General features: G+C 43.0%; 1 protein-coding gene across 1 annotated transcript; it reads left to right on the top strand.

Annotated features, from left to right (window-relative positions):
• Nucleotides 1-1039: 1039 nt before the first annotated feature.
• RB195_012301 (uncharacterized protein) lies at nt 1040-11155 on the top strand (the record flags this gene model as incomplete). The annotated part of the gene is made up of 15 exons (XM_064194096.1): nt 1040-1121; nt 4620-4759; nt 5102-5190; nt 5775-5927; nt 6387-6461; nt 6533-6645; nt 6742-6881; nt 7521-7609; nt 7683-7801; nt 7892-8058; nt 8213-8377; nt 9938-10098; nt 10194-10302; nt 10390-10476; nt 11030-11155. The coding sequence occupies 15 exons, from the start codon at nt 1040-1042 to the stop codon at nt 11153-11155; spliced, it is 1815 nt and encodes a 604-aa protein (XP_064051679.1).
• Between the last annotated feature and the right edge of the window lie 2888 nt (nt 11156-14043).

Here is a 14043-nt window from a genome sequence, read left to right on the forward strand (position 1 = left end):
ACTCAGCTGATTGACTTCACCTCTTCTCACGGAGTTTCTTTGACCACCTCTCGATTCTTTTGACATCTGATCTGGAATGTTCCGCTTGAACCCGGTTTTGGATCACCGAAGCATCAAGGTCCAGGACTTATGCTCAGGCTACCAGAGGACCCATAAGATCTTCTGTTGGATCACCGCAAGTGCTCTGTATTCCCAAAATACAAAAATTAGGACTTTTCTATGCATTGTATATTTTATTTCACACAAATATGTCCAGTTATTCAAAAATGTGTGCAAAAGTAATAATATAGTAATGGACTTATTTAAGCTTTTTAAAAATAAATTCTAACTTTTCAATTCTTTATTTTTTAAATTTTTAATTTTTTTTTCAATATTTTTTAAAAAATGAGATTATTAAATCTAAATATAATAGATAAATAAACACAGTATAATGTAAAAAAATAAGTACATGAATAATAATAATATGAAATGAAAGATTTTATAAACAGTACTTTCAAAAAAATCTCCATTGCTTGTTTCCCCATGAAAATACTTGGTTCCGCCCAAGGAAATCAATTAAATACTTGGTTCCTATGTTTATATTTTGCTTATGCGTATTTGATCTGCAATTAATAAATAATCCAGAAATAATTATAAAATAACAACGATAAATAATAAATAATCGAAAACAGTATAATTTGCTGAAAATAGTCGATTTAATCTGATATCAGTCAGCTACTCTGTACCGAAATTTTTAATTCCCAAATTTTCCTGGAATTTTCTAGACTAGCATAGGTATCCTGGTACCTTTAGGTTTAGATATCGATACATACATACATACATACATACATACATACATACATACATACATACATACATACATACATACATACATACATACATACATACATACATACATACATACATACATACATACATACATACATACATACATACATACATACATACATACATTATAATTCATAATTATGGACCACGTCCGTTTCACGTTGACTTTCCTTTTTAGGATCAGATGTGAAATTTTCTTGTAATTTAGGTTATGCATGCACGATTTCGTCACGTATTCTATTGCGTATGCACCACTCTGGTATTCGGTCTTCTATACTGGAGTAAAGAAACAAGTATGTTTTGTGATTTGCGATATTGTTTTATTGTAATCACGTTGGAAAAAATTCTGGTGACTGATAGGGGTTTGGTCGGAACAACCGTTATTCGCTGCGGCGCGGTTAAGAAAGCGAGTTACTGTCGAAGAAATTTGACGACCACGATGCAATGTAGCGTGAAATCGTACAGAAATTGCGGCAATTCCCAATACTTTTCTCCTGACTGCACTCATTTAAAAACATTTGTTGTTGATTCGTTTGAAAACAGGTGCAGAAGATGAGGCCGGACCTAGAGGAGAACATTAAACGACGGGAAGAGTGTAGGTTGGGGGGATGGGGGAGGGGAGCAGGAGGGGAAGGGGAAGGGTTACTCAAGCGCGCTCTTATTTCTGGAGGCAAATAAATTAATTTTTAGAGGATCTATGACATGTAAGCCAAGGAGAAAAGAAAGGCGAAGATAGAGCTTCCAGATATAAGGTCATTCCCCCACACCAACTATATTTTCCCCTAAAGCACTGCAGATGTCTGGTTTGGATGAATCTAATGCACACATGTGAAAACAGAACATTGACCCAATGAAATGGGAAGAGCCAGTTAAAGACAGCATGCCACAGCTTTGATGATGTTGGAGTATGTTCAGGAAAAAAATAGAGCCAAGGGGTGTAGATTACGAGTATGAGCGTCCCGCAAAAGAACGTGGGAGACGGCTTTTCTGTACGATTTTTTCCTACAAAGCACGTTATAACGCTCCATTCCTGTGTACGAGTTGCGTCTGTGAGCGGACAATAATCAGTTAAGGTTTCCGCAGCAGTCTATTCAAGTAAAACCAATGGGTAAGCTGCGGAGGGAACTAACGAGTATGCAAAGGCGGCGTCATAAGGTGCGTCGTAGGGAAAATTGCACAGAAAGGCCGTTTTGTGTGCCAGTTTTCAAGACGATTAGGGAGAAGTGGGCGTACTGGCGCTCATATGTACGTGTAATCACCTCGATCACATTGACTCCCGTTACTTGTCGATTTGTACGAGGGCATGCGCCAACAACACTTCTATTTGTCCCAATGGATGGCGCGTGAGAGTCATCTAGTGGTTTCTTCTTTTGCGTGGGATACGAAGATTTTTATCTACTTCTTATTTGAAATGCTTTGTGAAGAAATCTGACCATCGGCGGTCTTCCTGCAGTGCGCTTGATATCGTGTGGAACTCGTTCGCTCACAGCTCTGATCCAACAGTTGTCGTTGAAGCGCACCACGTGCCCAGCGCATCTTATTTTGTTCTCATTGGCAAAGGCGGCGGCGTCTGCAATCTTCAATAAGTGACATAGGACAGAGCTTCAGATCCTGTCCCTTGCTTGTGTGAAGCGGGATACTCCTAGCATCAGAGCTTCCTTTGAACGTTCAGTGACGCTGACCATATTTTCCCCCTGCTTGCAGGGTCTCCAGGTTTCTGAAGCATAGGTCAAGGCAAGGAGTACTTTGCTGTTGAAAAGTGAGCATGGAGTCTGGTGTTTCTGGTTCTCTTCGCTCTCCCCAAGCCGCTCGTTTTCTCGTATCCAGCTCGGGGCCAGGACGTCCTTCATGTTCATTCCTCGACCCAGATAAATGTGGCCAAGCACTCGGATATGTTCGGATTTATTGCTAGAAACTAATTAAAATCTCTTTCTTTTCGGAGCATTCTTATACTCGTAATTTACACCTCTAACCCTACTTTTTCCTCAAGAGATCCCAACATCGTCAATTTTGTGACGCTTACGACGTGATGTAGCGAATAATTGCTCGCCTTAACACCTTTTTTTGGATGGCCACGCGGATTGTATTGTACGATATTGTACCAAGAAATAATAATAATTTATTGCGAAAATCAGAATGTCGTAGAACAAATAGAAAAACATCGGTCACATCTTTATCTTCTCTATTGAGTTCTTCTACCCTATTGAATAGTCAGGATGTGAAAGAAATATTAAACGGCATGGTAGAATTGTGGAGCCAACGTAACGGTCAGTAGTTCCCATCGGAAGAGTAGGGATGAGGCACGAAGATAATGGCGTTCAAATCGTTTAAAGTGCTTGAAACGTTTGAAGCTCTTGAAGCGTTAGAAGCACCGCGACGTTTACATACTCCTCGTCCGAGAGAATGAAAACATATTGCCAGATCTTCTAAACATATCATGATAACTTTATACAGTAGATTCTTGAGAAATAATCGGCTAAGACGGAGGAATATTTCCCAACCCTATCTTTTAGCCATTATAGCTTTTGTAGCGCAGCTATGCTCCCGACCCATCATGGCTACTTAGTTCTAGCTTGACCTCTTTTATACGTTGCTTGATTTTCCCGCGAGAATCGGAGGTATATGCTGCCTTTAAACACTGGTTAGACCTAAGACTTCCATTACGTTTCTTCAATAGTGTGGCGGGATTTATGGCTAGAAACTAATTATCTATTTCCTTTTGCATGACTACTGCGCTGAACTGATTTTATTTTTGACTGGAATTAAAGGCATCACCCCTCGAATCTGCGGTGGTTCGGATTTCAGGTGGAATATTCGTATACGGGATCGTAGATAATGGAGAGAAGGGTGATTCCGTCCATTTCTTCCTAATTGCCGTAAAAAAAACGGCCGAGAAGATACGGCTTCGAGCGATCCGGCGTGCTATTTTCCACGACGAGTTCGATTGGAGCGCGCCAGCCTAGTGCACGTGCCGCATCTTCCGGACCTTCCTTTACGGCAATTAGGAAGAAATGGACGGCATCACCCCCCTCTCCATAATCTACTATCCCCTATGGGAATATTCCGCATGAAATCCGTACCACATCAGATTCGTGGGGTGATGCCCTTAAGACAATGATACACTCCGAGTCAAATTCCTCTATGACCGTTGGCACGACGCACACGGAGTCCACGCACGCCAAACGCGAGAAGGCACTACGGTGATTCGTTTGCGAACACTTGTGACTAAACTTCGTGAGACCATACGACATGTTTTGTCCGCGCAGTTTAGGCCAGTCAAAACAACTGACTCATGGTGCTATATTACTAATCATGATACATCCGATGCAAAGTTCAATTGGGGCGCAAGCAGAGGTCACAGCGGCGCGATGTAATGCTCGACAGGGGGGGGGGGAGGGGTTGAGCGTTCAGTTGTAAAGTTCAATACCAGAGAGATGACTGGAGCTAACTAGGGTCCCAACTCAATCACAGCCGCTAACTCTACCGCACCGAGCTTCAAGTCGTTTTGACCCGACTATAACTGATATTGCAAACATTCAGTAGTGGAGACAAAACGACATGAAGCACGGTGCAGTTGCGTAGGCGGTTGCACTGGAAGCGGCGCGGTGGAGCGCAGCGGTTAGGATCGAGTGGGGACCTTTACTAGCACCATAGATTGCTGCAGTTCCTGATTATCTCGCGTCGACGCCAACCGCCGCCGCTTTGAGCGTAGCAGCTTACGCAACTGCACCGCGGTTCATGTTGTTTTGATTCTACTATGTGTCTCTTTCTACTGTAATAAATGATTTCAGGTATAACAAATGTCTATAACGTTCTAAATTCATCCACGAGCACTAATGGTTCAATATTTGACACTTGTCCACTGATACTTTATAATCACTTGGACAAAGAACTATTGAAATTCTATTGGCCAAATTACAATCCAAAAGAGGTGAGCGACTGCCTTAATCGCTGATATTGTCGGGTCGCAATGTACCGGATGTTCGGTGCAGTTGCGTAAGCGGCCGCACTCGAAGCAGCGCGGTGAAGCATGGGGATTAGGATCGAAGCGGGACCATCGCTAGCTTCACACGGACTGGAGCGATGAGTGGTGTCGGCGAGGGTCCCGCATCGATCGCAGTCGGTACGTGACAACATACCACTTCGAGCGTAGCCCTTACACAACCGCACCGAGCCTCAGGTTATTTTGACCCCAATATAGAAATGATTGTTTTATGTATTGAAAGATTGACAATAATGGATTATGTAACGTTTTGTGGGATATTCTCTTCAGAATTGCGTCGTTTACGAGCCTCTTACGGAATTGATAGATGGTCGTGTCTACATGCGAGAAAAAGCGGAAGGTTTCAAATGTAAAGCGAGGTATGTATTTGGTCGATCTGACACCTTACTTGACGGAGCTTGGCTGTGGTGCTTACGTTTGTCGACAGTCGCCAAGGAGATGACCTTTATGTTAACGAGGAACGACTTCACTACGATTACGACCCTAAAATGGTCCAAATTTATGCAATGTAATGCACAACTACACAAAAAAGAGGGAAAAACATGCAAAATGGAAGAAAAAGGAGTCCCGAGGGATTTATCGACACCGTCCGCCTTACTTTTATCGTCTCGTTGCGATGACAAGTGGATGGTACAAGCAACAGTGACCGCTTCAGCCGGGGTCGCAACGCGTCAGGTCCGCACGATGCACATGGTGGCAACTGCCTCATCTCAATGAGAAACAAAAACTCGTGAAGTTAAAATCGCAGTGAATTCCATGTTCTACGGCAAAAAAAAGAGTTTCAGGTTTTACGGCAGAGAAAGAAGGAGTACACTGCTTGAAAAAAGGAAGAGGTTTTTCAAAACGGAAACTTCTTAATGACATAACGTGCATCTTCTACTGATTGTCCGCTATACTTTTGACTTAATGTCGCCAATGAATACTAAAGAAATATATCGTTCAGATGTATTCTCCCAGTCACCGACAATAGCTATGACATTGGTGGATGGGTTACGCTTCCTTCAAAATTCGTTTTCAAATGCGACATTGTTGAGACTGAATGCGTAAAAAACAGAGTGGTTGAGTCTTTCCTGCATATGCAAATATATGAAAAATCGTAAGTTATTTTATTTTCTTATTAAGATGAATAACTAAAGATCTATTTGATACGAGATATTTTGGACGTGTGCAGTGAATAAAAGCAATCAACTAACATATACTCAGGTCGAAACCACCTAAAGCTCGGTACAGTTTCGCTCGGAGCGGTGCGTAGCGGTTTTAGCGGATCGGAGGGGACCCTTAGATAGTATCACTCAACGCTGCAGTTCGCGATGGTCCCACCTCGATCCGAACTGCTGGATCCACCGCGCCGCGTCGAGCACAACCGCTTACGCAACTACACCGTGCTTCATGTCTTTTTGAACCGATTATAACTTCGGATATCTCCCTTCTGTAGTGTTTTCCTGACTGTAGGTTAGAAAAACTCATAGTGGCATGGGAAACCATTTACTCGTTGAAGAACACTAGATTTTAGGCTTCAGAAAATCACGATATACCTCACATTTTGTCAATTTAGAGGTGGGAAAGCTTCTCCAAGGCATGACGTATACCTATTGATTGTTGACTCCACCTCTTCATTCATGGCAAAAAGGTATTCCTTTCATTCCTGTGTGCTTGATAATTATATTTGTCGTGATTAATTAACTGTTGTATTTATCGCAGATCATGGCCCAAAACTCTGAAATACCTTAAGGAGGAAATGGGTGCAGTTCAGATGGAGTTTCTAAACAAGGTGGGCGATAATAGTCGACCTAACGGATTCCCACTAGCATTTGGTTAGTTTAGTTGGTTTATTTCATATTCCCACGTTTTTTTCTGTTTATTCTCACGAAAAAGTGCAAAGAGTCCTGTAGTTCCGCCGACATTTGCAGGAAAATCAGTTGAGGGTGGTAGTCGGGATCTTGTTGGTCTCCCTCCATTGGTTCCAGACTGGAATGATACTCAAATATGTCACAAATTTCTCGACAATTATTCGTACCATTTATGGGATTATGCAAAGGAAGGGTACAAGGCAGGTCATTTATTTGAAATCTAATTGTCAGCCCGTATTCTTATTCTGCTTATGAAAAACTCTTGGTCTATTTTCTTCTTTCTTCTTTTTTTCCTTATATCTATGGAAAAGTACTGAAAAGCTCTCGGGTCCTCATATATTAAGAACTATCCTATACATAGTCGAGTCCAAACGACATAAAACACGGTAGCGGTTGGAATCAAGATGGGACCATCGCGAATTGCAAAGAAGCGGCGCTAGCGTAGGTCCCTCCTCGATCGTAACCGCTACGCCCCACCGCGCCGTTTCGAGCGCAGCCGTTCACGTAACAGCACATTGCTTCATTTCATTCTGACCCTACTGTGAATCTACTTCCTGCACAATCGATCGGAGGTTCGCACCCGCCTTAGTGCTCACCAAGCCTTTCATCCTTCCGTGGGGGCGCATCCCAAGCGGATTGATTAATACCAGGCACTTTATAGACTTTATCCTTTATATAATACGCTATTTGCTGCCTTTTATACTGCAGAGACTTTCCAAATCCTTCCAGAAATCCTCTGACCTTTCCTGGTTTGAAAAATTTGGCTACCTAATTTCCAGATATGCTACAGGCGCTCCGCCAATCGTACTTAAAATACTCAATAATCCTTTGATCTTCAGACTATGACTGCACAAGATTTTGACGTCGGTATGATTTACTATCCGAAGTGTCTGGGATTTAGCAAGAGCGAGTCAGATCACGTGTGGAGGTAAGTAGGATCAGAATTAAGCTCTACTTTTTTCAGGAACAGACCCATCGAACTCCATCCTCGGATTTTACAGGCCTTTCGACCTCCGCAGGGGAGACTCAACTGATTTCAAAAAGAGTCTGGAAGAATCGTGCAGCGAGCGTCATTTGGAAATGTTAGAGTATCTCGAGAAATTCATGTATGCTTATCCAGGTTAGTGAACACTGAAGATATCCATTGAAGAGATAAAAGTTTGCATAATATGTGAATGATGAGATGTTTTTAAAGACAACTAAGGTTGAGGTGTACCAAAAATTGCTCAAATATGGCCAACAACACTGGCACACGAGACGCTCAAGGATCTATTCCATTCCGACGATCACTTCTTGAATTTCTTCCAGAGGAATAAGAAATTCGTCAATCGGTCGTTTTTCTTTTTCATGGGCGATCACGGGCCAAGACGAGAGGGTGTGAGTTTGAAATATATGATTACATTACTTTACGCACCTAAAATGTATGGTGGTTGAAGAAGTAAGAAGAAAAACGTACAAAAAGACATGGTAGGTGTCATTCGCTTAGCTCCAAAAAGCATATTCCTCGTCCGATTATTTTATTTTTTTTCAGATAGGAGAGTTGCGATTGGGCCAATACGAGAATCTCAATCCTTTTCTAATGGTTATAATTCCTGCCATCTACAGAAATACTGCCATACACGACCAACTGAAGAAAAAGGCACACGAACTAATGACAAATTTTGACATCCATGCCACTTTAATGGATATCCTTAAGGTTCGCTGTTCTATCTTAGAAACGCTGTACATGTATTGAACTGTATTTTTTGAACGCTTCTTTTTTTTTGGAACTCTAGCCATGTGTTACGATTCTCTTCGACTTTTTCGGTGTTTTTTTTTGTTTGAGATTGAGAAGTTAGGCTTATTTCTGACTGTTATGCACGTCTTTGACATACGGAAATGGAAGGAAAATAGGTATATTAGCGGGGATTCACGCTTCTCCCTCATTGAAGGGGTGGGTGTGGCGTAGTCGGTTAGAGGTCCGTTGTCTCCACATGGTCGAGGGTTCGAATCCGCCCTAGTGCAAACCAAGCCTTTCATCCCTCCGGGGTCGATGAATTGGTACCAGACTTGTGCGGGAGGATAAAAACGCTGACTTCATCATCGGCTGGTCCCCGCAAGTCATTGTATAGGCCAATACGCGTTCCAAAACCTCATCGATTATGAATTTCAGTAAAACGCGTTGGCGCATCCCAACTGGATTGATACGCCAGTGACTTTATCCTTTATCCTTTACTGAAGGGCCGTAGCCCAATAATAGGGAGGTTGGCGAGGCGGTTGGGATGATCGAGCCAGGACCATCGCTAGCTTCACTCGGTCTGCAACGAGTAGTGCAAGCAAGGGTGCCAACTCGATCCTAACTACTCTCCGTAGCGCCGCTTCAAGCGCAGCCGTGTACGCAACTGCGTCGAGTTTTGAGTTGTTGTGACAAACGAGAAGGAAGGAACCGCAGTCAAACTAGGATGTCCACGACTATACAGTAACTTGTGTTGCAAATCGTTATAGTTTTTATTTTGATTTGCTTGAACTGGGCCAAAAATTGGTAATGATCTTTATTAACAGCTAACGTTTCGGCGTTATTGCCTCCGTTAGAACCTGCAACAAGACAAAACCATTAGTAATTTATCCTCTCAAGCTCCTCATCATCCTACAGAAAGCATTCAAACGACAAGTGCATTTAACGAACAATACATCGGCTATTGTATAGTATGGTCAAAGCGACATGAAGCACGTACGCAATTGCGACGCCGCTTCTCTCGTGGCGCTTCTGTGGAGCGTAGTGGCTAGGAACGTGGTGAAACCCTTGCTGGCACCACCCTTCGCTGCACTTTACGACGGTCCCACCTCAGTGCCAACAACTGTCCAACGACATGAATCACGAGTGTAGTTGCGTACGCGCTCGAAACGGCGCGGTTAAAGGCAGCAGTTGGAACCGAAGTGGGATCGTCGCAAAATACAGCGGCGGATGGTGCCAGCAAGAATTTCACCACGCTCTTATCCAGTACGCTCCACCGAAGCGCCTCGAGAGAAGCCGCATACGCAATTGCGTACATGCTTCATGAGGTCTTGACCTTACTATACCTCATTTGTTGAATATGGTAATGTAATGACCACCACGTACCACAGTTACGAATCAGAACAGGTTTTTTTATAGGGACCTGACAGCCTGCCCCGTAGATCGAAATCCGCACAGATTTTGATTTGGGGCTAGTTCGTTTGTGATCGCAATGTAGTCTTCTCTTCTGTTCATTCTCGAACTTTTGGAAAATTGTTGCAGTTGCAACCAAACGTTGGTTTCTCGGATGCCGCTCATCGGGAAATGATGCCGTTGAGCAAAGGTTCATCGCTTCTGCGGGAATGGAGAGGACCGCGCAACTGTCGCACACTTCCGATACCGTCCCAGTATTGTATATGTCAATATAACAAGACAGAAGTCACGTGAGTTAAGGGTTGAATGTTTGTTGCAGCTGATTTATGTGTGGAAATCCCACCGAAAAATGTCAGAGATATTACCATGGTTTGGATTTTTTAAGGGAACCAAGTGTACATCTACTTTTGGGACAGTTCTTTGCCAAGCAACTTAATTTACATTTGGCTGACGAAGGTCTTGATGGGAAATGTCAAATGCAGCACTACAACAAGGTAAGAGGTTGTGCATGTTCTCAAAGTTTTTCCAACTCTCCTCACATTATTCCTTGAAATTTTTCATTTTCATTTCAAACTTTTCAGTCTTCGAGCATAAAGGCGATAAAAGATGGAAATTCAACGCTCTATGAGACGGCAGTTTATTTGAGTCCTTCCGGAGGACTGTTCTCAGTAAGTAAATTACCTGTTTATACAGTAAATCAGCGGAACATTTCGATTTTCCAAACGTTCCCCGTGACCGCACGGGACTAGAGATTGGTAATTAACCTTTTTTTTTTACTCGGCTGCGTATCGTTATGGGAAACATGATTCTTCGCAGAAGATAAATTAGAAAGTGTTTCGTCTTAGCCTAGACAGCAGATTCGTCGATTAGAAAGAAAAAAGAATAGAAAAATGAGGTGCAGCGCAGAAACTGCGTATTTATGACCGGACTCTGGCAGTGATTTGCCATAGTTGGTTACATTCTCAAAGATTAGTGGACTCCCATGACTTTAGACACATCAAATTTAATCCCTGACGTTTGACGTTGGGCGGAAACTCAGCGCGGAATTAACTCCGGTAAAGTTTTATTTGTCTGACTCTCAGCCGTATGAGCGTTTTTCACTTTGTTCAATTTTCTGAGATCTCTCTTGGATTTCCATTCTTTTCTACCAAGGTCCTAGATAGTTCCAACATGAAAATATTGCAAAAATTTCACGAAAACTGCAATTCTCTCGTGATTTAGGCCTTCCTTCGCTCAAATCCAGATGCTCTTACCTTGAGTTCGGGCTTCACACGATTGGATCAATATGGGAAACAAGGAGATTGTTTAGTTGGAAATCCAAATCGACCTTTGTGCCATTGTAAATGAACAACAGGTGATAAAATTAAAAATGTGATATTTACGAGGTAATACGAAGCAGAGCTAAAGATTTTTGTTTCATTCCGTTATCCTTGAACTTCTTGGTTTAAATTTAAACAAATAAATGTTTATTGTTAGATATGTGCCCAGATTTTATGTCTTCAATGTGTATGTGACATTATTATACGATTTACATTTGATCCTAGGAGATTTCTGTTCCGTTTCTGTCATCATTTTATCCACTTTTAACACTTATTTGATGTTCATTTTCACTTGAAACCTTTGAAATCTGTCACTGATCAGTATCAATCAGCAATTCAATCATTGCCTACGACATAAGGTCATTCATTGCGCCTCGATTCATCCTCTCCAGAGGCTTTAGGACAAAAAAGAACGTAGAGAGAGCATTCTTGAGAAAATAAAAAGTCGATTGATTGATTTTTTCGCGCAGGTTCGCTGATTCAAAGTGCGGAACAAATGGTGTGATCGGGTCAAAGCGACCTGGAACCTAGTGCAGTTCCGTAAGCGGTAGCGCTCACGGTGCTAGAGGTTGCGTGATGGGCCATCGCTAGCTTCACTCACAGTGCAGAGATGAGTGGAGCTGGCGGTGGTCCCACCTTAATCGCAACCGCTCGCTCTATCGCGCTGCTTCGAACGCAGCCTCTCACTACATCACGCTCCAAGAAGTTTTGATCTGGTTATATAGTTAAAAGGATAAAGTTTCTGGCGTTAATCAATCCGCTTGGGATGCGCCCCCACGTTCACTTCAATTCAGAATCGTTTGAGGTTTACGAACGTGTATCTGGCCTATACAATGACTTGCAGTGGCTAACCTATGTGTCAAGTCAGTGCTTTTATCCTCCCAGACAAGTCTGGTACCAATTTATCGACCCGGAGGGATGAAAGGCTTGGTGAGAACTAGGGCGGATTCGAACCTCCGATCGATCGTGCAGGAAGCGGAACCTCTAATCGCTACACCACACCCGCCCTATCTGGTTATACCCAAAGCATTATTCTGCTTTTATGGTATCTTTTTTTTTTAAAATAATAGCCTTCCATGCTGATCACACGTCCTGAATTGTATTCAGAAGTTCTTCTGTCACGGTCGTTACCCATTATTCCTTGTAAATGTTTTAAAAATCCTGATCAGGGTACTTCTGCGACTTCACTGAAGCAAAGTATAAGTGTAAAAAAAGCCACAGAGAAAATGTGATGTGACGATGATGCGCGATGCAACGCTATCTGGTAGGATCAAGCACATTGTTGTTACGGAAGTTACGCTGAGAACAGCCCGGTGAATAATCATGAGGTCACTATTATATTTTCTTGACGAAATTCGCAATTCCGTCACGTGCATATTGCATAGCCGAATCAAAACAACCTGAAACTTGGTGCAGTTGAGTAACCGGGTGCGCTAGAAGCGATGTAAGCTGGCAATTGCGAGCGACTCAGACTATATCTAGGAGTGGAGCTAGCAAGGGTCCCATCCAATAGCTCTACCATGCCGCTTCGTAGCCGCTTACGCAACTGCACCTGATTTCAGGCCCTTTTGGTCCGAATAAGGTCAGGTGATCCAGAAGTACTCGAACTGTCAAAGATCATGTAGATCAGCGTTTTCTCAAAAGAGCGGGAAAAAGGTAAGCTGTGGAGAAAATTGGACCTATTTTGGGAATCCTGACAGTTAGTGGATAGGCGAGACTGCCTTTCAGATGCTGATCTGAAGCGTAAAATGCTTAAGCACACGACGATATTGGCCGAGCACATTTATGATATATTACGGGCAGCACATACAAAATTGTACGTGGAGCGTTTTCTTTGCAGCGCCCCGAATGCATTTAGTGAAAGAGTCAGCGTTGTCCACTCTCTTCCTTGTCCGTAATCCAATACTGATCGACACTTACTGGCGGAACTTCTTCCTGCATTCTTCATTTTTTAGACTTGCCAAGTTGAGCTTCGGTTGATGTTGAGCTCTTCGATACCTTTTCTGGAACCACCACGAAACTGAGAAGAATTGGGCGGTGGTCGGAATCAAATGCGACGTCCCAGACACCTCTAGATTTTCGGATATCTGACAAGGGGGTCTTCTTCATCAGAACGTAATCGAGCTGAAGCTTAAGAGTAAGCATTTTCCGCTTCCGCTACTCTGGCGTTAACGGGGTTGTCCTTTGTCACGTAAGCTGATGGCGTCTATGTTTCCTCTTAAACGTGAATGTAATGATGAGATTCGTCTACTCGCAAAAGTCTATCAGACGATCTCCCTTGTCCGATGTCTGCTCTATGAGATAGGACCGTTTTCCAAACACATCGGGCCGTTGTTCAAGTCCTATCTTTGCATTCGCATCAATTCCGACAGTTACCGCCTCCTGGCTTAGTATTTTGGATATCAACGTATTGAGTTCATCATAAAAGGCGTCCTTGTTGTGGTCCTCTGCGGTCTCCGTAGATACGTGAGCACCTACGATCTAGACTTTACGTCCTCTGCGATCCCGCAGTCGTACAAATACGCATCTTGACGACGGTGATCCAAACTCCACCAGATTATCATAATCGTTCCTAACAGCTATTGCTCAGCCTCCTACTTTCCTTTCATCAGCATCGCCGCAGTACATTATGTAATTGTTGATACTCGATGAGAGGGTGATCCCTGATGCGTGTTTCCTGCAATGCAGCAAAAGGTGCATGCAGATATCGCATATATAGAAGTCTGGATAGAGCGGCTTATTGGAGTTCGTTTGACAGCGACCGGCAGTTCAGTGTAACGAGACGGATGTTTGTCGCCAAAGATCCCATGTTTCCCTCATGGATTCTACCTTTCAGGGTATGGGCTCAGGAATGGTGATGGATGACAGCACCTTTTTGCAATGTATCGGAAGCTTTACCATATAACAGTGCATATA

Source organism: Necator americanus, chromosome III (assembly GCF_031761385.1).
Source record: "Necator americanus strain Aroian chromosome III, whole genome shotgun sequence".
NCBI lineage: Eukaryota > Metazoa > Nematoda > Chromadorea > Rhabditida > Ancylostomatidae > Necator > Necator americanus.